This window comes from Procambarus clarkii, chromosome 64, assembly GCF_040958095.1.
Source record: "Procambarus clarkii isolate CNS0578487 chromosome 64, FALCON_Pclarkii_2.0, whole genome shotgun sequence".
Taxonomy (NCBI): Eukaryota; Metazoa; Arthropoda; class Malacostraca; order Decapoda; family Cambaridae; genus Procambarus; species Procambarus clarkii.
Window position 1 is genome coordinate 31,280,149 of NC_091213.1, and position 26,513 is coordinate 31,306,661.

The 26,513-nt window shown below is 45.4% G+C and overlaps 2 protein-coding genes across 2 annotated transcripts; one reads left to right on the forward strand and one right to left on the reverse strand.

Moving 5' to 3' along the window:
• The first annotated feature begins 1,402 nt into the window (after positions 1 to 1,402).
• On the forward strand, positions 1,403 to 12,103 carry LOC123769108 (streptococcal hemagglutinin-like). The gene is made up of 4 exons (XM_069309335.1): positions 1,403 to 1,556; positions 6,121 to 7,377; positions 9,967 to 11,019; positions 11,904 to 12,103. Exons 1-4 carry the CDS (start codon positions 1,403 to 1,405, stop codon positions 12,101 to 12,103), a joined length of 2,664 nt encoding a protein of 887 aa, XP_069165436.1.
• Positions 12,104 to 12,207: 104 nt separating this feature from the next.
• Positions 12,208 to 26,209, reverse strand: LOC123769110 (uncharacterized). Its single transcript, XM_069309336.1, has 2 exons — positions 25,872 to 26,209; positions 12,208 to 14,443 (listed from the first exon to the last, which is right to left on the reverse strand). Exons 1-2 carry the CDS (start codon positions 26,207 to 26,209, stop codon positions 12,208 to 12,210), a joined length of 2,574 nt encoding a protein of 857 aa, XP_069165437.1.
• Between the last annotated feature and the right edge of the window lie 304 nt (positions 26,210 to 26,513).

Genomic DNA, 26,513 nt, shown 5'->3' on the forward strand with positions numbered 1-26,513 from the left:
TGGGCTGTACCAGACACTGGGGACTACAACACTGGTCTGGGCTGTACCAGACACTGGGGACCACAACACTGGTCTGGGCTGTACCAGACACTGGGGGTCTACAACACTGGTCTGGGCTGTACCAGACACTGGGGGTCTACAACACTGGTCTGGGCTGTACCAGACACTGGGGACTACAACACTGGTCTGGGCTGTACCAGACACTGGGGGACTACAACACTGGTCTGGGCTGTACCAGACACTGGGGACTACAACACTGGTCTGGGCTGTACCAGACACTGGGGTCTACAACACTGGTCTGGGCTGCACCAAACACTGGGGACCACAACACTGGTCTGGGCTGCACCAGACACTGGGGGACTACAACACTGGTCTGGGCTGCACCAGACACTGGGGACTACAACACTGGTCTGGGCTGTATCAGACACTGGGGTCTACAACACTGGTCTGGGCTGCACCAGACACTGGGGACCACAACACTGGTCTGGGCTGTACCAGACACTGGGGGTCTACAACACTGGTCTGGGCTGTACCAGACACTGGGGGTCTACAACACTGGTCTGGGCTGTACCAGACACTGGGGGTCTACAACACTGGTCTGGGGCTGTATCAGACACTGAGGGTCTATAACACTGGTCTGGGCAGTACCAGACACTGGGGACCACAACACTGGTCTGGGCTGTACCAGACACTGAGGACCACAACACTGGTCTGGGCTGTACCAGACACTGGGGACCACAACACTGGTCTGGGCTGTACCAGACAATGGGGACCACAACACTGGTCTGGGCAGTACCAGACACTGGGGACCACAACACTGGTCTGGGCAGTACCAGACACTGGGGACCACAACACTGGTCTGGGCTGTACCAGACACTGGGGACCACAACACTGGTCTGGGCTGTACCAGACACTGGGGGTCTACAACACTGGTCTGGGCTGTACCAGACACTGGGGACCACAACACTGGTCTGGGGCTGCACCAGTCACTGGGGGTCTACAACACTGGTCTGGGCTGCACCAGACACTGGGGACCACAACACTGGTCTGGGGCTGTACCAGACACTGGGGACCACAACACTGGTCTGGTGCTGCACCAGACACTGGGGACCACAACACTGGTCTGGGGCTGCACCAGTCACTGGGGACCACAACACTGGTCTGGGGCTGCACATGTCACTGGGGGTCTACAACACTGGTCTGGGCTGTACCCGTCACTGGGGGTCTACAACACTGGTCTGGGCTGCACCAGTCACTGGGGGTAAACAACACTGGTTTGGGCTGCACCCGTCACTGGGGGTCTACAACACTGGTCTGGGCTGCACCAGTCATTGGGGGTCTACAACACTGGTCTGGTTCGAGCCACAACTCAGCGAGGCTGTTACGAAGGCCGCCGTGATGAATGAGACATGACAACGACGTCCGCGTTCTGGACTCGCTCTACGAGCTCTTGATGGATGTAGTAAACACGATGAGGGCACAAAAGAGGAAGGAACAGGTAGAGAAAGAGGAAAAGGGGAAAGGAGGGAACAGAGGAGCAGTGGAGGAGGAAGAAGGTAGGTATGTATTAGGAAACTACATGCAAGGGACAGAAGAATGACCCAATAACATCCCAGGATATTTTGTGCTCTCTTCTTAGTGGCGGGGAATTGCGTGCGCCCTCGTCCACGCCACACTGACAGGAGCATAGACTCCACCAGAAGCAAAGCTCAGGTAAGTGTTACATGAGTCATGCAGCTATATGTGGTTCACATCAGAATATATTGATGGAGGGATTGATACACGGATAGGTAGATAGATGGATAAATAGAGTATATAGATGATTATGTGGATGATTAGATTGATGGATAAATATATGGATTGTTAAATAGAGGGATGGATAGAAAAATAGGTGGATAAATAGATGGATAGGTAGATGGACAAATAGACAGATGGATAAATGGAGATATAGGTATATAGATGATTGGATGGAGTATGGATGGATGGATGTATTGAGGAATATATGGATGGATAGATAGATTGGAAGATAAACAAATAAGTAAGTGGATGGATAGACACATGGCTGATGAGACAGACAGACTAGAGCCATGCCAAGTATCCCCCTAGTCTATACCTATAAGGGAAATTGTCTGTCTGTTCAGAGTTGAAGGCTAGATGCTTGGGGCTAACCTCACAGAAATTTGGTGGGTGAACAGTCTTGGGTACGGAACGAACATAGGATTGTCGGCATTGTCGGAAAACCCGACACCATTTAATAATATCAATCCAACAGGTAGATAATATTGCTGCCATTGTATACACAAGTTAACCCATAGAAAATGTAGCTTGTTGTGGAATTTTCCCTCAATAGAAAACGGGATATCATTGCCACATACTATTATAAATTCACCAGCTATTCTGTTGGGAATTATTCTTAAATACATTAGTCTTTGGACTTTTTACATCATAAAAACATCTCATTTGAATTAACTTAATTATCAGTATCAAAATAAAGTAAATGTGACCCTCCTATCAGTTACTGATATCTGGACAAAGTGCCAAGGAGTCAGTGAGGAGGAAGAGGTCAGCCATTGTTGTTAAGACCAGAGGCGCAGTGGAGCAAATTCAGCTCCTATAATTACTCTTGGACGAAGTGTGATGGAGATCAGAGTAGTGTTCTACCATCATCAACACGCTGTCAACATAATCAAGGGAAGTGTCCTACCGAAACCCGTTTATCTAATCATTTCTGGCCAGTTAAATGTTAGGTAGATAAGGGCGAACCGTTAGAATGCGAACCAGCCTCTTAAATAAACGTAATTTAGCCTTGGTCCATATTATCTATCATACAGCGTTTTCTCGGATATAGCTGTCATATATTAGGATTCTGGCTTCACAACTAGCGCCCTTTGACAGGAACAAGAAGAGGAAGCAAGACTTGATACATCAGTTACCGGGTGATGGAAGCTAGCCTCAAACGAGGATAATTTGGTGTCTACATCCTAGTTATACCTGGTGGACTAAGCCTGCTGTACAATAAGATAAGGAACCTCCAATGTATACTAATATATGTAGTTTGATTGGCTGCATATATATAAATTTAATATAAACCCCCCCTAATGTGTAAGGATCGATTTGTGAGAATTATTGCAGAAATACAGTCCACTTAACATCATACCAATTGCTATCGAAATATATAAATTAACGGAAATATAAATTCTATATAAATTCATATAAATTAATTAAATGTAAATCTCACGGGTTGGTTCCCACAGGCATCACCAGAGTTCAAAGGGGGAACAGTGTGCCTGGATCACATTCTGACCCCACGACGATTTTCTACACTGTCTGCTGGCTGTACTTAGCTTCATTAAAAACTCTTATAGTAATATACACTGATCTTGGGAAAGTTATCGTAAATTTTCTGCGGTTCATACATGGGCCATAACAGCGTAAAACAGACTATCATTTGACTGCCTCCAAGGTTTCTGAAGACCTACCCATCTATCTCTCCCCACTCATCTTCCCCCTCTTTCCTCATCTTCCCCTGTCCTGCCATTTTCCTTCATCTTACATCTTCATTACAGCTAAAATCAACGAGGATAACATCTTCATCACCATAAGCATTCATTACTCAATATGTTCATCACTGTAATTATCTTCCCACACCAATAACTCGTGGAAGTTCACAGTAAACCCGTGGAAGTTCACAGTAAACCCGTGGAAGTTCACAGTAAACCTGTGAAAGTTTACAGTAAACCCGTGGAAGTTCACAGTAAACCCGTGGAAGTTCACAGTAAACATGTGAAAGTTTACAGTAAACCCGTGGAAGTTCACAGTAAACCCGTGGAAGTTCACAGTAAACCTGTGAAAGTTTACAGTAAACCCGTGGAAGTTCACAGTAAACCCGTGGAAGTTCACAGTAAACCCGTGGAAGTTCACAGTAAACCCGTGGAAGTTCACAGTAAACCCGTGAAAATCATTTAATATATGTCCTTTGTAAAATTTATGTATTTAATTGGCCTATGTCCGTACCTTCCTCCAGACCATTCACCCTTTAAAATGACGTGAGGCTTCCCTCTAGCAAATGGCCTTCAACCATGGCCAGGGAGAGAGATAAACATACTGACAGACAAACAACCATTCATTGTGTCCGCTATATGATGGGAAGGTTCCTTAGCATTGCTTGGCTTTGATTATCTCTCCCTATCTTGCCCCTCTTCCCTCAATACCCCTCCCTACCCCTCCCTACCCCTCTCTTCCCTTATACCTGTCTTCCTGGTCTTTCCTCGCCCCTCCTCTGCTGCCCCTTCTGTGCAGCACAGATTGACTCCCCCCCCCCCCACTTTAACAACCTCTGTGCCTGCTACCCCATCTCCCCTCTCCCCTCTCCTCTTCGTCCCTGCCTCCTTCTCCCACCATCTTATTCCCCCCATTACATAAATTGTCTCCACTCCTACCTCCCCTCATTCAACCTTCCCCCCCCCCCCCTCCCCAATCCAACCCTTTTATCCTACATTCCATTTCTACCTTCATTCTTCCTCATCTTTTCATACCTTTCCACTCCTCTCTCTCTCCAAACTTTCTACCATCTCCTTTCCTCCCCTCCCTCTTCCTCTCCCCTCCCTCTCTCTTCCTCCCGTTCCATCATGCACCCCTGCAAACATACAGTGCAACCGCAAATTTATTTTTACAATTGTTGTGACTTCAAAGACTTCAGACTTCAGAGAAGGTACTAAGATACTAAGAATAGGAGCCGATCCTTCTTAATGTGAGCCGACCCGTACCCTCCTTCGACACTCCCCTTATGGGCACCAATCACCATGCAAAATTCCAAAGGCCAAGCATCTGGCCTTCTATCTTGAACAGACTAACCGTCGGTGTCTAAGACATGCTCTTGTGTTTCAATATCTGTAACTTCACGCTGCACAAGAACATTGTGCTGGAGGTATTGTTGTTGTTGAGTGGGCAAGTATGGCTGGTTATCACTACAGTCTTGGAGCTTGTCTAAGTAAAGCTTGAGAGGTTTGAGACATGTTAGGGCACGAGGGGTTTCTGCCCAGAATGTTTACATTTTCAAGAATCTTCCTTAACAAAATATAAAGTAGCAGGATTGCATTAGTACACTTAAAAGGATTTTGACAAAGTGAAATTTATCCTTTAATGTTAGTAAATACTTTATGTGGTGACCAATGTATAATCTGTGATTGACGAACATGTTGTTAATGTTAAAGGATTTAAGATTATTATAATGTTTAGATATACAGGATGTTTGAGGGTTATGCAGGATGCTTCCATTAGGTTTACAGTCCGTTATCTGAACCACTCTTAGCATGTAACATTGCCATCCTTTAAGATTAAATAGTTCTTGAAAACTTGCAGCAGAAATGGTCATAGTTGTAAAGTCATCTAAATGAAAGTTACAATAGCATTTTAATTAAATTTATTGTTGTCATTTAATGTTATTGACAAAAAAAAAAGTGGTCGTAGCATTCCTCTGCGGGGGAACTCCAGTTGACAGCCTTATGTGCCAGTATTACTGCACATTAGGCACAGTATTACTGCACATTAGGCACTAGCACAGTATGTGCCAGGGCCTCCCACAGCCTCCATTGTGGCTGTGGGAGGCGTGTTGCACACCTCTAGCCTTCAGTTACGTGTAGACTGAACATGATTCATATTACACACACAAATCACAATTGCGTGATGCATCAAATCAACAAATCCACAAATAAATTTCTGCCTTGTAATTTCTGGTTGCAATTCTTTTACCATGTCGCAGCTCAGTCGATTAAGGCAGCGTCTGGATGCTCTCGGACGTAGGTTCGTATCCTCATCACGGCCCTTGTGGATTTGCTCATTCATATTCCTCGAATTGATTATTTTGCTTGTATGTCATTATAAGTTTCTGATGTTGGACACATATATTAGTGAGAAGGATGGTGCTCCAGGCGAGAGGTCCTTCCTGGCCTCTGAGCCACTGGCTACACCGGCCAAAATATCCTCTCATTAGCACTTGCTAATTACATGTCTCCGCTCTAACGTCCAAAATTCTTATAATGAGTTTGTTAAATATCCTGCATCCAGATATCCAAGGGGGGGGGGGACTGTATACATATCTTTATATTTATATGATAACAGGAGGAAGGAGAGACGAGGAATCCAACAAGATCATTAACACGGCTGGTGCTCTGAACTCCTGGAACACTAATACAACATATCAACACCAGCAGCAACCACACAACAAACATACACCCAAGACGTCAGCAGCACTCGCAAGACGTCAGCAGCACTCACAAGACGTCAGCAGCACTCACAAGACGTCAGCAGCACTCACAAGACGTCGGCAGCACTCACAAGACGTCAGCAGCACTCACAAGACGTCAGCAGCACTCACAAGACGTCGGCAGCACTCACAAGACGTCAGCAGCACTCACAAGACGTCGGCAGCACTCACAAGACGTCAGCAGCACTCACAAGACGTCGGCAGCACTCACAAGACGTCAGCAGCACTCGCAAGACGTCAGCAGCACTCACAAGATGTCAGCAGCACTCACAAGACGTCAGCAGCACTCACAAGACGTCGGCAGCACTCACAAGACGTCAGCAGCACTCGCAAGACGTCAGCAGCACTCACAAGATGTCAGCAGCACTCACAAGACGTCAGCAGCACTCACAAGACGTCAGCAGCACTCACAAGACGTCAGCAGCACTCACAAGACGTCGGCAGCACTCACAAGACGTCAGCAGCACTCACAAGACGTCAGCAGCACTCACAAGACGTCAGCAGCACTCACAAGACGTCGGCAGCACTCACAAGACGTCAGCAGCACTCGCAAGACGTCAGCAGCACTCACAAGATGTCAGCAGCACTCACAAGACGTCAGCAGCACTCACAAGACGTCAGCAGCACTCACAAGACGTCAGCAGCACTCACAAGACGTCGGCAGCACTCACAAGACGTCAGCAGCACTCACAAGACGTCGGCAGCACTCACAAGACGTCAGCAGCACTCACAAGACGTCGGCAGCACTCACAAGACGTCAGCAGCACTCACAAGACGTCGGCAGCACTCACAAGACGTCAGCAGCACTCACAAGACGTCAGCAGCACTCACAAGACGTCAGCAGCACTCACAAGACGTCAGCAGCACTCACAAGACGTCAGCAGCACTCACAAAACGTCAGCAGCACTCACAAGACGTCAGCAGCACTCACAAGACGTCAGCATCACTCAAGACGTCAGCAGCACTCACAAGACGTCAGCAGCACTCACAAGACGTCAGCAGCACTCACAAGACGTCAGCAGCACTCACAAGACGTCAGCAGCACTCTAGACGTCAGCAGCACTCACAAGACGTCAGCAGCACTCACAAGACGTCAGCAGCACTCACAAGACGTCAGTAGCACTCACAAGACGTCAGCATCACACTTAAGACGTCAGCATCACTCAAGACGTCAGCATCACTCAACACGTCAGCATCACACACAAGACGTCAGCATTACACACGACGTCAGCATCACAAACAAGACGTCAGCATCACACACAAGACGTCAGCATCACACACAAGACGTCAGCATCACACAAAAGATGACAGAATCAAACACAAGACGTCAGCATCACACACAGGACGTCAGCATTACACACAAGACGTCAGCATCACACACAAGACGTCAGCATCACACACAAAACGTCAGCACCAAAAACAAAACGTCAGCATCACACACAAGACGTCAGCATCACACACAAGACGTCAGCATCACACACAAGACGTCAGCATCACATGCAATACGTCAGCATCACACACAAGACGTCAGCATCACATGCAATACGTCAGCATCACACACAAGACGTCAGCATCACACACAAGACGCCAGCATCACATGCAATACGTCAGCATCACACACAAGACGTCAGCATCACATGCAATACGTCAGCATCACACAAGACGTCAGCATCACACACAAGACGTCAGCATTACACACAAGACGTCAGCATCACATAAGATGTCAGCATCACACAAAAGACGTCAGCATCACACAAGACGTCAGCATCACACAAGACGTTAGCATCACACACAAGACGTCAGCATCAGACATGACGTCAGCATCACACACAAGACGTCAGCATCACACACAAGACGTCAGCATCACACAAAAGACGTCAGCATCACACACAAGACGTCAGCATCACACACAAGAGGTCAGCATCACACACAAGACGTCAGCATCACACACACAAGACGTCAGCATCGCACAAAAGACGTCAGCATGACACGCAATACGTCAGCATCACACAAGACGTCAGCATCACACAAGATGTCAGCATCACACAAGACGTCAGCATCACACAAGATGTCAGCATCACACAAGACGTCAGCATCACACAAGACGTCAGCATCACACACAAGACGTCAGCATCATATGCAATACGTCAGCATCCCACACAAGATGTCAGCATCACACACAAGATGTCAGCATCACACACAAGACGTCAACCTCGCACACAAGACGTCAGTATCTTACACAAGACGTCAGCATCATATGCAATACGTCAGCATCCCACACAAGATATCAGCATCACACACAAGACGTCAGCATCACTCACAAGACGTCAGCCTCGCACACAAGATGTCAGCATCACACACAAGATGTCAGCATCACACAAGACGTCAGCATCACACACAAGACGTCAGCATCACACACAAGACGTCAGCATCACACAAAACGTCAGCATTTCACAAGAGGTCAGCATAACACAAGACGTCAGCATCACACACAAGACGTCAGCATCACACAAAACGTCAGCATTTCACAAGAGGACAGCATAACACAAGACGTCAGAATCACACAAGAGGTCAGCATCACACAAGACGTCAGCATCACAAAAGACGTCAGCGTCACACAAGACGTCAGCACCACAAAAGACGTCAGCATCTCACAAGAGTTCAGCATTGTAGAAACCGACCTGTGATATTTATATTTATTTAATTTATATGAATTTATATTTTTGTTAATTTATATTTTTCAATAGCAATTAGTATGATGTTAAGTGGACTGTATTTCTGCAATAATCTCACAAATCGATTTTTACACATTAGGGGGGGGGGGTTATATTAAATTTATATATATGCAGCCAATCAATCTACATTATTAAACTACATATATTAGTAAATAAATTTAGGAGGTGCCTTATCTTACTGTAGAGTAGGCTTAGTCCACCAGATATAACTAGGATGTAGACACCAAATTATCTTCTTGTGAGGCTAGCTTCCATCACCCATAGTAACTGATGTACCAAGATATATTCTTGCTTCCTCTTCTTGTTCCTGTCAAAGAGCACTAGGTGTAAGCTGGAATCCTAATATATGACAGCTATATCAGAGAAAACACTGTATATTATATATGATAAGGACCAAGGCTTAATTACCTATGTTGAGTCGATCGTTCGTATTCTAACCGGAATTAATATTATCTACCTAACATTACTGGCCAATAATGACTTAGATAAGATTTCGGAAAGACACTTCCCTTGTGGCTGATGACAGCATGTTGATGATGGTCGAACACTTTGATCTCCATAACACTTCGTCCAAGAGAATTATAGGAGCGAAACTTGCTCCAACGACTCTGGTCTAACAAACAAATGGGTGACCTCTCTCACCACTGACGCCTTGGCTCTCCTTGTCCAATGTCAATAAGTGATAGAAGGGTCACATTTACTTTATTTTGATACTGATAATTAAGTTAACTCAAATGAAATGTTTTTATGATATTAAAAGTCAAAAGACTAATGTATTTAAGAATAAATCCCAACAGAATAGCTGGTGAATTCATAGTACTATGTGGCAATGATATCCCATTTTCTATTTGCGGAAAATTCCACTACAAGCTACATTTACTATGGTTAAGTTGTGTATACAACGGCAGCAATATTATCTGCCTGTTGAATGTAATATTATTAAATGGTGTCGGATTTTCCGACAAGCATCACACAAGAGGTCAGCATCACACAAGAGGTCAGCATCACACAAGAGGTCAGCATCACACAAGAGGTCAGCATCACACAAGAGGTCAGCATCACACAAGAGGTCAGCATCACACAAGAGGTCAGCATCACACAAGAGGTCAGCATCACACAAGAGGTCAGCATCACACAAGAGGTCCGCATCACACAAGAGGTCAGCATCACACAAGAGGTCAGCATCACACAAGAGGTCAGCATCACACAAGAGGTCAGCATCACACAAGAGGTCAGCATCACACAAGAGGTCAGCATCACACAAGAGGGTCAGCATCACACAAGAGGTCAGCATCACACAAGAGGTCAGCATCACACAAGAGGTCAGCATCACACAAGAGGTCAGCATCACACAAGAGGTCAGCATCACACAAGAGGTCAGCATCACACAAGAGGTCAGCATCACACAAGAGGTCAGCATCACACAAGAGGTCAGCATCACACAAGAGGTCCGCATCACACAAGAGGTCAGCATCACACAAGAGGTCAGCATCACACAAGAGGTCAGCATCACACAAGAGGGTCAGCATCACACAAGACGTCAGCATCACACACAAGACGTCAGCATCACACACAAGACGTCAGCATCACACACAAGACGTCAGCATCACACACAAGACGTCAGCATCACACAAGAGGTCCGCATCACACAAGAGGTCCGCATCACACAAGAGGTCAGCATCACACAAGAGGTCAGCATCACACAAGAGGTCAGCATCACACAAGAGGTCAGCATCACACAAGAGGTCCGCATCACACAAGAGGTCCGCATCACACAAGAGGTCAGCATCACACAAGAGGTCAGCATCACACAAGAGGTCAGCATCACACAAGAGGTCAGCATCACACAAGAGGTCAGCATCACACAAGAGGTCCGCATCACACAAGAGGTCAGCATCACACAAGAGGTCCGCATCACACAAGACGTCAGCATCACACAAGAGGTCGGCATCACACAAGAGGTCAGCATCACTCACAAGACGTCAGCATCACACACAAGACGTCAGCATCACACAAGAGGTCAGCATCACACAAGACGTCAGCATCACACAAGAGGTCGGTATCACACAAGAGGTCAGCATCACTCACAAGACGTCAGCATCACACACAAGACGTCAGCATCACACAAGAGGTCAGCATCACACAAGACGTCAGCATCACACAAGAGGTCGGCATCACACAAGAGGTCAGCATCACTCACAACAAGACGTCAGCATCACATACAAGACGTCAGCATCATACACAAGACATCAGCATCACATACAAGACGTCAGCATCATACACAAGACATCAGCATCACATACAAGACGTCAGCATCACACACAAGACGTCAGCATCACACAAGAGGTCGGCATCACACAAGAGGTCAGCATCACTCACAACAAGACGTCAGCATCACACACAAGACGTCAGCATTACTCACAAGACGTCAGCATCACATACAAGACGTCAGCATCACACAAGACATCAGCATCACACACAAGACGTCAGCATCACACACAAGACGTCAGCATCACATACAAGACGTCAGCATCACACACAAGACGTCAGCATCACACACAAGACGTCAGCATCACACACAAGACGTCAGCATCACACACAAGACGTCAGCATCACACAAGACGTCAGCATCACACACAAGACGTCAGCATCACACACAAGACGTCAGCATCACACAAGACGTCAGCATCACACACAAGACGTCAGCATCACACACAAGACGTATGTGATGCTACCTCATTCCCTTCTGTGTATTCATACCTCAATAAACTGATTTGAATTTGAATGTTAAAAGGTTCATTGACCGTGATTAGTGTTTAACATTAAGGATAATTACAGTGGAGAACAATTTAGTAGTAATCACTTTTTATCTGAATACAGTCAAAGACAATCTGGGTAATCAGGTGTTCCCCTGAGAATTGTGTTGAATTACTCAATGATTGAACGCTTGTCCCCCTTGCAAGTTGAGCATGCAAATAAACTGTCCAGAAAGGTTTTCATAACGTTAATTGCTCATAAATACGATGAGAAATTAATGACTAAGAATACCTCGTTGTTAGAGGGCGCACCAGTTATATTTATGATAATTGGTTCTTCTTCGTGAGGTTCTTCATGAGGTTCTTCTTCATGAGGTTCTTCTTCCTGCGATTGTTCTTCCTGAAGTTCTTCTTCATGAGGTTCTTCTTTATGAAGTTCTTCTTCATGAGGTTAATGTTCATGAGGTTCTTCATGAGGTTCCTCATGAGGTTCTTCTTCATGAGGTTCTTTTTCATGAGGTTCTTTATGAGGTTCTTCTTCCTGAAGTTCTTCGTGAGGTTCTTCATCATGAGGTTCTTCCTTATGAAGTTCTTCTTCATGTGGTTGTTCTTCATGAGGTTCTTCTTCATGTGGTTGTTCTTCATGAGGTTCTTCTTCATGAGGTTCTTCTTCATGAGGTTCTTCTTCATGAGGTTCTTCTTCATGTGGTTCTTCTTCATGAGGTTCTTCTTCATGTGGTTGTTCTTCATGTGGTTGTTCTTCATGAGGTTCTTCTTCATGTGGTTCTTCTTCATGAGGTTCTTCTTCATGAGGTTGTTCTTCATGTGGTTGTTCTTCATGTGGTTGTTCTTCATGAGGTTCTTCTTCATGTGGTTGTTCTTCATGAGGTTCTTCTTCATGAGGTTCTTCTTCATGAGGTTCTTCTTCATGAGGTTCTTCTTCATGTGGTTCTTCTTCATGAGGTTCTTCTTCATGTGGTTCTTCTTCATGAGGTTCTTCTTCATGTGGTTGTTCTTCATGAGGTTCTTCTTCATGAGGTTCTTCTTCATGTGGTTCTTCTTCATGAGGTTCTTCTTCATGTGGTTCTTCTTCATGAGGTTCTTCTTCATGTGGTTCTTCTTCATGAGGTTCTTCTTCATGAGGTTCTTCTTCATGAGGTTCTTCTTCATGTGGTTCTTCTTCATGAGGTTCTTCTTCATGAGGTTCTTCTTCATGAGGTTCTTCTTCATGTGGTTGTTCTTCATGAGGTTCTTCTTCATGAGGTTCTTCTTCATGAGGTTCTTCTTCATGTGGTTCTTCTTCATGAGGTTCTTCTTCATGTGGTTGTTCTTCATGAGGTTCTTCTTCATGTGGTTCTTCTTCATGAGGTTCTTCTTCATGAGGTTCTTCTTCATGAGGTTCTTCTTCATGTGGTTCTTCTTCATGAGGTTCTTCTTCATGAGGTTCTTCTTCATGAGGTTCTTCTTCATGTGGTTGTTCTTCATGAGGTTCTTCTTCATGAGGTTCTTCTTCATGAGGTTCTTCTTCATGTGGTTCTTCTTCATGAGGTTCTTCTTCATGTGGTTGTTCTTCATGAGGTTCTTCTTCATGTGGTTCTTCTTCATGAGGTTCTTCTTCATGTGGTTGTTCTTCATGTGGTTGTTCTTCATGAGGTTCTTCTTCATGTGGTTCTTCTTCATGAGGTTCTTCTTCATGAGGTTGTTCTTCATGTGGTTGTTCTTCATGTGGTTGTTCTTCATGAGGTTCTTCTTCATGTGGTTGTTCTTCATGAGGTTCTTCTTCATGAGGTTCTTCTTCATGAGGTTCTTCTTCATGAGGTTCTTCTTCATGTGGTTCTTCTTCATGAGGTTCTTCTTCATGTGGTTCTTCTTCATGAGGTTCTTCTTCATGTGGTTGTTCTTCATGAGGTTCTTCTTCATGAGGTTCTTCTTCATGTGGTTCTTCTTCATGAGGTTCTTCTTCATGTGGTTCTTCTTCATGAGGTTCTTCTTCATGTGGTTCTTCTTCATGAGGTTCTTCTTCATGAGGTTCTTCTTCATGAGGTTCTTCTTCATGTGGTTCTTCTTCATGAGGTTCTTCTTCATGAGGTTCTTCTTCATGAGGTTCTTCTTCATGTGGTTGTTCTTCATGAGGTTCTTCTTCATGAGGTTCTTCTTCATGAGGTTCTTCTTCATGTGGTTCTTCTTCATGAGGTTCTTCTTCATGTGGTTGTTCTTCATGAGGTTCTTCTTCATGTGGTTGTTCTTCATGAGGTTGTTCTTCATGAGGTTCTTCTCCATGTGGTTCTTCTTCATGAGGTTCTTCTTCATGAGGTTCTTCTTCATGAGGTTCTTCTTCATGTGGTTGTTCTTCATGAGGTTCTTCTTCATGTGGTTGTTCTTCATGAGGTTCTTCTTCATGTGGTTGTTCTTCATGAGGTTCTTCTTCATGTGGTTGTTCTTCATGAGGTTCTTCTTCATGTGGTTGTTCTTCATGAGGTTCTTCTTCATGTGGTTGTTCTTCATGAGGTTCTTCTTCATGTGGTTGTTCTTCATGAGGTTCTTCTTCATGTGGTTGTTCTTCATGAGGTTCTTCTTCATGTGGTTGTTCTTCATGAGGTTCTTTTTCATGAGATTCTTCTTCATGAAGCTCTTCTTCCTGAAGTTCTTCTCCATGAGGTTCTTCTTGTAACCAAAATCCGACAATTCTGCCAGTTAAAAGCACCATTTACAGGCAACTTATCTTCATCAATGAAAATAACTTACGTGGAAATATCCCGGTGTATCATTAATAAACTGATTTAGAAATATTATGTTAATAGAAAAATTGAGCCATGTTGATGAATCACTTCTCATGATGATCGTAAATTTGATATATCAGCAAAGGTAGATGTCGTACACATATATAAGCATATAGAGAATATCTGCTTTTTTTTTTTTTTTTTTTTTTTTTTTTTTGGGGGGGGGGGGGGTCAATGATAACATTAGCTGATGCAGGACAAAATTAGTTCCTTTATTATTGAACGACATTCACTTCTCAATTTGTTTCCGTCAGCCACACTGCCTGTGTCAGAAAATCGTTATACCGACCGTGGGATTATACTTTATCCTGGAACATAAACATCTGGAAATTTACGTACGAACTTCCCTTGGCACTGCTTAATATATTTTGAGGCAAAGTTTGGCCTCACTAATGATTACTCGCCGCTGTTATGTGTTCATCAGTGCTACTCCTTGGCAAGATGTGTTACATAAACTTTTTAAACCCCTTCATGAGGTAAGGACACCCTTGTTGCTACACTTTACAAGCTGTTGAGATCCGTTGTGGCAGCCCTCAAGATGCTGATGACATTCGGGTTGCAATCTATCTGAATCTAGAGCCATTTGTTGCTATAACTTTAACATTTAGAGTGTCGCCTGTTGTTGCCACCCTTAAAGGCTAGGAATACTTCTTTATTGTCATCTTACAGATCTTCACGCTACAAGTGTAGTTTGTGAAACCAAATAATCTCAACAAAATGAGGCACCGGGGGACTGGGTGAACACTATTATCAGACAAGGAATCACAATGATGCAAGTATAGAACTGTCTTGGACTGTTGGACTCTAAGTGTTACGGCTTCCACTGGTGTGACACGAGACGCACCGGGAGCCAGAGATTTGTGAACCATGCACTGTGTGAAGAAAATATTGATAAGCCTTTACCGGAGAGACACAAGAACTTAGTGGATTGATCGTGATTTTTCCCATCTATATATCCCCCAGAACATGTACTGCACTATGTACACAGCACCATCATTTGTTAAGGTGAAGTGTTGCTACAAATAATTGTGTACATGCAAGTAACGTTATGACGTGCAAGTTTCTTCATGGAAGTGCAGGGAGAGTTTATGTAGTTACAATATGCTTTATGTAACTGTAATTCGAGAAACTGGAGTACTTTGGTATTTGAAATAATTACTGAATACAACAATATTTGGGTGAGATAAGAATATACATCGAGCTATATTTATAGATAGCTATATATTATCTATATATTTATAGATATTTATAGATTGTATATTTATATACAAGCTGAGTTAGTATTAAAAAGTGGGATCCAATGGTGAGTAACTTTAATACTTTTACTTTGGAATAAAGAATAGGCTGAGCAAATTTTTAATTTCTCAGAGACCGAACTTCATAAATTGGGTTTCTTTATTTGTATGACGTGATTATATAAGTTTAATCTGACTCTGGGAATATCAAATACATACTTATCTCTGGTGTGATATTCATACGTTTAATACATCCTTTTGGAAAAAGTTTCCAGTTAGGGTTGGTATTGAAGAATTATGCCTTGTAAGTGTAAACAACACACGAGAGTGTGCGGAGTGAGGATTTGTTTAGTATGTTTACAGATGTCAACAGAAGGGATGTGTGTTGTCTGAATAAAGAATTTGTTGTAGTTCAGTTTTTTGCAGGGTAATGATGGAGCGATAGGCAACAAGTGTAAGACTAAACAACCGGGTAGTCACTATATACACTGAGTTAGCTGCACTACACTTAGCTACCACATACATATACAATTAGCTACAAAAACATGCGAAGCAGAGTGGGAGGATAGAGCAGAGTGAGAGGATAGAGCAGAGTGGTAGAATAAAGCAGAGTGGGAGGATAGAACACAGTGGGAGGATAAAGCAGAGTGAGAGGATAGAACACAGTGGGAGGATAGAGCAGTGTCATTGTCTTCCTCCTGATGTGACTGTGTAGTAGCTTGGGTTCGGTCTTGGCTTTGTTAGCTATATCATTTTCATACCTTTTCTCAGCTGCTCTTCTCACACTGACATACTCGTTCCTGGTTCTCTGGTATCTCTCTCTACTTTCTGGTGTTCTGTTATTACGGAAGTTCCTTCATGCATGGTGTTTAACGAAGATAAGTTCCAGCTCATGCGCTATGGAAAAAATGAAAATATAAAAACGGAAACCACGTACAAAACTCAGGCAAATCATAACATAGAACGAAAAGGCAATGTAAAGGATCTGGGTGTACTCATGTCGGAAGACCTTACCTTTAAAGAACACAATAAAGTAGCCGTCACAACTGCAAGAAAAATGACAGATTGGATAACAAGAACTTTTCACACTAGAGATGCTATACCGATGATGATACTTTTCAAAACGCTTGTGCTCTCTAGAGTGGAGTACTGCTGCACAATGACAGCACCTTTCAAAGCTGGAGAAATTACTGACCTGGAGAGCGTGCAGAGATCCTTTACTGCTAGAATCCACTCAGTAAAACATCTAAACTATTGGGACCGACTAAAGAGCCTAAAACTGTACTCCCTTGAGCGCAGGTGGGAGAGGTACATAATAATTTACACGTGGAAAATATTAGAGGGACTGGTCCCAAACCTGCACACAGAAATAACATCACATGAGACCAGAAGACATGGCAGGATGTGCAGAATACCCCCGTTGAAAAACAGAGGTGCAACTGGTACTCTGAGAGAGAACTCTATCAACATCAGAGGTCCGAGACTGTTCAACACGCTTCCACTACACATACATAAGGGGCATAACTGGCCGACCCCTCACAGTGTTCAAGAGAGAACTGGATAAGCACCTCCAAAGGATACCTGATCAACCAGGCTGTGACTCGTACATCAGGCTGCGAGCAGCCGCGTCCAACAGCCTGGTTGATCAGTCCGGCAACCAGGAGGCCTGGTCGACGACCGGGCCGCGGGGACGCTAAGCCCCGGAAGCACCTCAAGGTAACCTCAAGGTAAGGTATGCCCTTTTGTTCAGCTCTTTTGCTGTCATACATTCCCTATTAAACCACGGATTCTTCCTTTGCTTCTCTGTTTTTTCCTGTCGGCTGGGACAAACCTGCTTACAGCCTCCTGACATTTTTGGGTGACATAGTCCATCATGTCTTGTACGGACTTGGTTCCGAGTTCTGTGTCCCAATGTATATCCCACAGGAATTTATTCATCTCCTCATAGTTTCCCTTTCAGTACGCCAGCCCTTTGTTTCCCAGTTCTTTTTTGGGGGTGATAATTCCTAGCTCAACCAGGTACTCAAAGCTCAATACACTATGATCACTCATTCCCAAGGGGGCTTCCAACTTAACTTCCCTTATATCCGACTCATTTAGGGTAAATATCAGATCAAGCAAGGCTGGTTCATCCCCTCTTCTCATTCTTGTTGGTCCCTTGACATGTTGACTTTGAAAGTTTCTTGTTGCCACATCCAGCAGCTTAGCTCTCCATGTGTCTGGGCCTCCATGTGGGTCTCTGTTCCCCCAATCTATCTTCCCATGGTTGAAGTCTCCCATGATTAGTAGTCTGGATCCGTTCCTGCTAGCCACAGAAGCTGCTCTCTCTATTATATTGATGGTGGCCAAGTTGTTTCTATCATATTCCTGTCTAGGTCTTCTGTCAATCGTTGGGGGGTTATATATGACTACTACTATAATTTTCTGTCCTCCAGTTGCTATGGTGCCTGATATGTAGTCACTGAAACCTTCACAGTTCTGAATTACCATCTCTTCTAAACTCCAACCTTCTCTTAGTAGCAAAGCTACACCACCTCCTCCTCTCCCTTCTCTCTCTCTTTCCTCACTACATAGTAGCCATGTGGAAACACTGCATTTGTTATGGTTTTTGTTAGCTTTGTTTCTGTGAGTGCTATTATGTCTGGGTTTTCTTCAAGTGAACATTCTCTGAGTTCACTTGTTTTATTTGTAATCCCATCTATGTTAGTGTACATTGCATTGAAGCTCACTTTCTTCTGTTCATTTTCTTGTCCCTTTCTTGGTGAGCATTCAGCTGGTGTGGGAAGCTGTTCCGTGGGTGAGACGATCTGTGAGGTATTTTGCAGGGTCTCAGAGGATTTTGGGGTGGGGGGGGGGTTAAGGGAAGGGGGTACAGGTAGGGTGTGGGTTAAGGAGGTAGGAGGGGACATGGAGGATATGGGGTGAGGTGGGAGGAGGAATAGGGAGGGTATGGGATGAAGGGGGAGGGGGGGACAGGGGGGGGGAAAGGTGGGAGTGGGGACATGATGGGAATGGGGAAGGGGTGACAGGGTCAGAATGGGGTGGGGGGAGGGAGGGTTGGGTGGGGGCAGGTAGGGTGAGGGAAAGGGAGGGTTTCTATGCAGAGGGAGGGGGAGGTGGTGGTGTTGCCCTCCCCTCTGTTGTTGCTGGGATGCTGGTTTTGGGTTCCCCTCTTGTCTCTGGGACTGTTGTGTTGGGGGCTGTGATTTTCTGGTTTGCTCCTCTCTCCCTGCACTTCCTCCTTGCCTCTGCTGCCCTGGCTCTCTCCTCCTTCGTCCCGGCCCTCTGCAGGAATACTTTTTTGTATCCCTCCACATGCTGCAGACAACTCTTCCTTTCGAGAATATCCTCCTTCGTGATTTCGTTTGTAAACACCACCTTTACAAGTCGGTTTCTGTCCTTGTTGTACCAGCCAAACCTGAAAACCTTCTTAATGTTTTGTACAGCCCCTTCCATCTGTAACCCCTTCAGTAGCCCAGGTACTGCCTCTATCCTTGCTATTCCATTCTTGCCTGTTGGATCCTTCCTGTTCTTTGATGCCTACAACTACCACTGATCTTTTTCTCTCCAGCAGCTGAGTGGTGCACCTTGCATGCTTCCTGTGAGGTAGCTGCTTGCATCACAACCTCCCTCACTGTGTCCATTGCTTCTGAGCTCTTTTTCAGTCTTTCCACAAATGTTTCAGGTACAGAGGCATTTCCTTCCAATGTAAAATTCCTACCTTCATTTGGATGATAATCTGATGCTCGGTCTCTTTATTTTTCTCTGTGAGGGATTTGATCTCCTCTCTTGCTGATGTCAGCTCACTTTGCAGATTGTTAATTGTAATCCTCATTTCATGCATCTCCCTCCTGAATTCCTCCAGAACTTGGGTTAACATTTCCTTCGTTTGGTCACTCTGGCTGTTCCCTGTGTCCGTGTTGCATCCTCTTGCCATTTTGCCCCTTGTCAAGAGAGAGAGCAAGAGAGAGAGAGAGCAAGAGAGAGAGAGAGAGAGGAAGAGAGAGAGAACAAGAGAGAGAGAGAGAGAACAAGAGAGAGAGGGCAAGAGAGGGAGAGAGAGAGAGAGAGAGAGAGAGAGAGAGAGAGAGAGAGAGAGAGAGAGAGAGAGAGAGAGAGAGAGAGAGAGAGAGAGAGAGAGAGAGAGAGAGAGAGAGAGAGAGAGAGAGAGAGAGAGAACAGTGAGAGCGTGTGTGTGTGTGTGTGCGTGTGTGCGCGTGGGATGGGGGTTAAGAGGAGGTGAGGTGTTGTCTGCAGATTACGGCAGGTAAGAGAGGGGGTAAGAGAAGGGGTAAGAGAGGGGGTAAGAGAAGGGGTAAGAGAGGGGGTAAGAGAAGGGGTAAGAGAGGGGGTGGATTATGAGTGAGGTTTTATCCCTTTCCACGAAAGGTGTTAATCCCTTCTAGCCTGACTGGACATATGGGTGTGTGCGTGAATGTGCATGTGTGCGTGTGTTTGTTTTTGTGTGTGCATGCATGTGTGCTTGCAAACGTACGTGTGCGTGCGTGTGTTACGGGGGTCCCGTAAAATGTCAACCTCTACCCAAAATGAGCCACTTTGATATTTTAACTGTATCTGATATACTGAACAAGAATTTGGTAATATTTTACCTCTGTACACCTGAAGAATTGACCAGAGAGGTGTACCTACCTGTCAGCCTCCCGCTCACACAACCAGGTGAATAATTTAAATTTTTTTTAAATTTTGCCCCGAGGGGCGAGTTTATTGGGCAGCGCCACTCATCTTGTGAGTGAACATACCGCCATAGCAGAATGTACAACACTCCCCAATAGGAAGAAAACCCGCTGGGTTGTTCATCCTGTCACTTGTACCCAGACACAGCTGGGACTTGCTTAACTGTCTCAAGTGAACAGCTCCTCAAACAAGAAGATTAACATTTATCAACCCTTAAAAGCTTACGTTATCTTGCGGGTGCAAAATGGGGAAATCTTTTAAGAACAGTATCAATATTTGACAAATAGTGTTTTCCTAACTCAAACAATGTGGGGTTTATTATTCTACAGTTATTCCTAATGTCTCTCAGGTGTTCACATTCACGTAGATAGTGGTCAAGGCGGTGTCCATCACTCTCACCACAGATTCTGCAACTTCGCTGATCAACTGTTGTTTCCATTCCAAATCTCCATGGATATTTGTATCCAAGACGGATTCTCGCTATTACAGATTCTCTCACTCGTCGTCCTCCTCTTCGGCCATACTGATTGGGATTGCCAGCTGCAACCATGTTGTACCATAGTACAGATTCACTGGTTTGTGCTTCTATCCTCCTTTCCTCAGTTACCTTGTCACGGTGATGTTGCCTGATAATACCTCTAATTTGTAGTTGAGTCTTGGGTATGAAGTATTCAATATGTTCTCCTTCAGCGCCTTCAGCAGCCAGCACATCTGCTCGTTCATTCCCACATATTCCAACATGGGAGGGGATCCACAGAAACTTGATGACTCTTCCCTGATTGGTAAGTACTCTCACAGCTCTCTTGATTTCAGCGACTATTGCAAGATTTTCTGCCTGATTTTTACTTAGGCTTTGCAGTGCTGCTTTTGAATCGGTGCAAATCACTGCACCATTAGTGTTCCGTTCAAGAAACCTTAACGCCATAACAATGGCAGTTAGCTCTGCTTGCGTTGAAGAGGCATAGTTCTCAATACGTGCTTTTTCTTCATTTCTGCGTTGGAAGGTATTATCCTTGATTACCGTGTATGCTGCACCAGCCCTGCCATTGATAGGATTAGATGACCCGTCAGTGTAGATTTCATCTAGTTCATCTCCGGCTTCTTTATAAATGTCCTCGAGATACTTGTGCCTCATTTCTTGTGGTATCATGTTGGATTTTTTCATTGCCATTTCATTGATGATGATCTTACATGAGTCATCCTCCCAGGGAGGTAACCTCTCTACAGGCAGGAGCTCACGGGCTTGCTCAAGCAGGTGAAGCTCTTCAAGGTAGCAGACTGCTCTGTGATGCCATTTTTTGCTTCTCCTGTTTCCCCCTGAAAGTAGCACAGAGCTCAGTTTTTTCTTGGCAATATCATTGTAATGGGGATCTCTGGCTATCCTAATTGCAAGCTTAGCATTCAGCTCCTGAATTCTGCTTTTAATACTGGGAAGGGACAACTCCTCTCGTAGATTAGACGTTTTGGCAGTTCTTGGGACTCCAAGAATGATTGTCATGGCTTCATTTTGAATGCTTTCAAGCCTTTTCATATCGGTTTGGGAGTAGGTGCACAGTACTGGTGCGGCATAGTCTATGACGGAGCGCACATAGGCTGTGTACATCATTTTGAGCACGGCAATAGAGGCTCCATGTCCATTCCAGGTCATAGCTTTCAGTGCCCTGAGTCGACTTTTGCATGTTCCTATGAGTTGATTGAGCTCCTCTTTCTTTCCCTTGTTAGAGCCGACAGTGACGCCAAGGTACCGGTAGTGGTCAACCCATTCAAGTGTTAAACCATTAATTTGCAGTTCTTCATTTGCTCTCCGCTTGTGATGGGAGTATGCCTTCGCCTTGTTTGTGGAGAGAGTGAAACCGAGCTCAATACATTTCCTTCCGAGGAGTTCAATGGACTGTTCAATTTTTCCCAAGGTGGGAGCTTGTATTAGGACATCATCTGCATATCCCATATCCCACTTGTTGTGTTCCTTCCGGAAAATCAATATTTGCAATGGCGTTCATAAGTACATTGAATAGTGTAGGGCTTAAGACTCCGCCTTGGGGGGTCCCGAGTTCCATACTCATTGTTCTGGAGACTGCTCCATTGAAGCAAACCTTGGCTTTCCTTCCTCTGAGGTAGTCTTCAACCCATTTCATGAGTCTCCCCTTGACACCCATGCATGCAAGCTCGTCCAGGATCGCAATCCCCTGTGCTTTGTCGAAGGCTCCTTTGATGTCAACAAATACAGAGTACCTAGCCGTGTCATTAACCAAGTAATTAACTATACAATTTGCTGTGCTCCGTCCTTTAACAAATCCATTGACCCCCTCCCCTAACCTGCCTATTTTGTGCAACAGTCGGTTTAGGATGATCCTTTCAAGCATCTTGCAAGTGCATGACACGAGGCTGATAGGTCTGTAATTACCAGGGTCATTAGGCTTCGGTATGGGAATAATTATTGCGTGTTTCCATTGTGTGGGCAACACTCCACTTAGGAATGACTTGTTAAACAGGTGGAGTAGTGGATTCCCAGACACTTCACACAGTGCATTGAGTATGTCGTAGGTGACGCCATCTTCACCAGGTGCTGTACTTTTACCCTTTTTCATAGCGCCCCTTACTTCTTGGGCTGTGATTGGTTCCCCATATTCGTCATCACTAGACAGTGCTCTTGTTTTCCTAATTCTTCTGTCATCATGTCGCAGGAGCTGTTCCCTGCTGATTTCTGCAGGGAGGGAGGAGGAGGATGCTGCATCACTCCACTTGTGAATTAGTTCCTCAGTCTTACCCTGGGGGTCTTTGTGAGCCGCAGGCCGGGCTCTGCCCCCCTTAGCTATCTGAATTTTTGCCCACACTTGTCTTGCAGATGTTTCCCGTCCAATAGAGCTAGTGAACTCAAGCCATTGTCTTTCCCGCTCTTTAATCTTCTCTTCCCTGGCTACTTGACACACTGTTTTAAACAACTCTTGGTTACTTTCAGTGGGATGTCTCCGGTACTCTCTACTCATGTCTCGCACATTTGCGTTAAGCATCTTTATGTAATCATTCTCATACCATTTTATTTTCTTCCTCTGAGGGTTACTTCGCCCAGGCGTACGGCGCGGAACTCTTAGACAGCTCTCAATTTGGTGGTTAAGGTCATCAACAAATGTGTTAATGTCTTCTGGGATTTGGTATTCCGTGAACCAGTCACTCATCCTGTTTATGAAGTGCGGCCTCATATCTGGTCCGAGTGATAACCTTTTTCTTTTATTTGTCTCTTTCCTTCTCTTGCTCATGTCGACGGTGGTAATCAGTGCCCAATGGTCACTACATAAACTGTGCACAATGTGTGTACTGGCATCCGTGTCCTGTGCATTCAGCAGGAGAGCATAATCTAATCTTCCTCCTCTGAGGTGAGTTGGCTGTTCATCACCCAGGACCCTAAGGTTTTCACTTCCCCTGACAAAGAGTGACAGTTTCCGTCCATTGACATTGGGCTGATGACAGTTGGCACCAAAGTGTGGGTGTCTGGCATTCAGGTCACCAACCAGCAGGGTAGGTTCTTCAATAACAAACTCAGGCAGTGCGTCAAGGTCAAGTTTACTCTGTGGCACATATAGGTTGATTATATGTAGAGCATTATTGTTTAAGTAAAGGGTTACTCCCAGTGATTCAAACTCATCCCCCATGTGCAGGTCATCAATAATCTGTGCGGGAATGTTGTTATTTACATAAGTGATGAGACCCCGTTTTCTTTCCCCATGTGGCAGGGAGAACTTGCGATAACCGCTGAACCTTGGGTTGAAGTCATCACCTACCATTGTCTCCTGTAGCACTATGACGTCGGTTTGGTGTTCACGAGCGTATTGTATGATGTCATTAATTCTATTGCGAACGCCATTGCAGTTCCATTGTAGGATAGTGAGACTTTCTTCAGCATGGTTATCCATTGTGGAGGTGTTGGTCATCAGATGTACTGTGTGCGGTGTTGTTGCTGGTGAGTGTGTGTTCACTGGTGGTGTTGTATGTGGTGTTGCACCACCGTCATGTGCTGGTGGTACTGTTTGTATGGGTGCCAGTGGTCAATGGTGTTGTGTACACTAGTGTCGTTGTGTTCACTGGTGGTGCTGTTGTCTTCACTGGTGGTGTTGCGTTCACTGGTGGTGCTGTTGGTGGTGTTGTGTTCACTGGTGGTGGTGTGTTCACTGGGTCGCACTGAGTTCACTTGGGTAGCACTGAGTTTGCTGTTATGTGCCGTGGCTCGTGTTGCATCCCCATGCACCAAGTTGCAACCTGCTGAACTCGCCTGAGGCAACTTCAGGCCCTGCAGAATGTGAAGTATGTCCTCCTGGGTCTTCTGGATTGTACATAGGGTATTCTCAAGTTTATTTTGCTTGCTTATTAGTTCTTGCATGAGTGGGTGATTTTTTATCATGTGGTTAATCATTGCTTCCATATCGGGCGGCATTGTTTTATCTGGATCCAGTGAGGTGTTGACTGGTGAGTGGGGAGGGGGAGTGGTAGGGTGGGGGGAAGGGAGGGTCGCCTGAGAGGCGGAAGGGCTGGTTGACTGGGAGGCGTTAGGGGGTATGGGTGATGAGGCAGGAATGGTGTTGTTGGGTGGGGTAGAGTTGGGGTTAGTGAGGGAGATGAGGTTGGGGTTAGTGAGTGGGGTTGAGGTAAGTTGGTTTGTGACAGAAATGGGGTCTGGTTGGGCATGTGCGGGGTGGTGGTGGGTCACTCCACCACTACCCCAGGCTGGTGTCTGCCTACTGGAGGCTGGACCCTGGCTTGCTGTGGTACTGTTCACGGAGCCATTCCCGCCCCTGTTTACTGGTCCACCTGCTGTCTGCGTCTGCGTCGGCGTCCTTCTCAAGCCCTGCCAGTCAGGCCTCCTGCTGCAATATCTGTTCCAGGCATGGTGGGCCTGCTTGCAGTTGACACATTTAGGTACTACCCCGCTACCCCCACCCTGTTTAAGCTTGTCCAGACACTGCTTGGTGTCGTGAGAGCCACTGCAACACCCACACCTAATTGGGCGATCACATTGCCACGTTCTGTGATCCCACCGTTGACAGTTGCCACACAAGGACGGGCTGCCAATATACCTCTCCACTTTGCACGCCCTCATGCCTGGCATTTTAATGACTTGGGGCAGCTCTCCCTTCCACATAGCAATTGCTTGATTTTTGGGCAGTCCCCCTGGTCCAGTGTTGCGCTCGACCCAAACAATCTCGGTATAGTCCTTGAGATATTTCACGTCAACATGAATGCTATAGTTCTTAATTATAATTTTAGTTTGTCTTGTCTGTGGGTTTGCTTCTAATAATTTGACATTCTTACCTAGATACTCGAGACTGGTCTCTGTGAAGTACTTCAGGGCACTGTAACCCTGCACCCGTGCACTAACATTGCCACCTACACACCTGCTCTCTATACAATACTTTCCTCTGTGGGCGCGGGCGGCCTCAATAATCCATCTAAACTTCTCTGATGCTGTCATTACCCCTGCAGGAAAGATTAGGGTGTGCCACTCACTGTCTTCGTCGTGTCGTCGTCGTTGTTGTTGTTGTTGTTGTTGCTGAGGTTGCTGTTGCTGCTCATCCTGTCGCCGTGACTTATCCCGTTTCCTGCCACTTCTACCTTGGACTACTTGGAAACCTTCATCGTCTATTGTAGAGTCTCCTGTATCAGTACTGTTGGAGGGCCCAGGGCTGGGATCCCGACCGGAGGGCCCCTGGCGGGGATGGGGGTCGTTATGGTTCCCGGGTACACCAGCCATGGTCACTTGTTGTTGTTGTCTCTTAGAAGTCTTACTTCTCGTGTCAACCATCTATTTGCTGCGGCTCACTTCATGTGTTGTTGGGTGGTATGTCTTCAACACTGCACTCTGCCCTACGTACGCACACATGTACATATATACACCTACAAGGTACAAGGTTTACACTCACACGTAGTGTAGGGGTACTCTATGGTGTGCCCTGGCAGTCTCTTGTGTAAACACACTAGTCGCGCACACAGACCACGACCTTGGGTAGGGAGGGCACAAAGGCTATTTTTCACGTGCGTGGGGCCCCAGGCTTCAG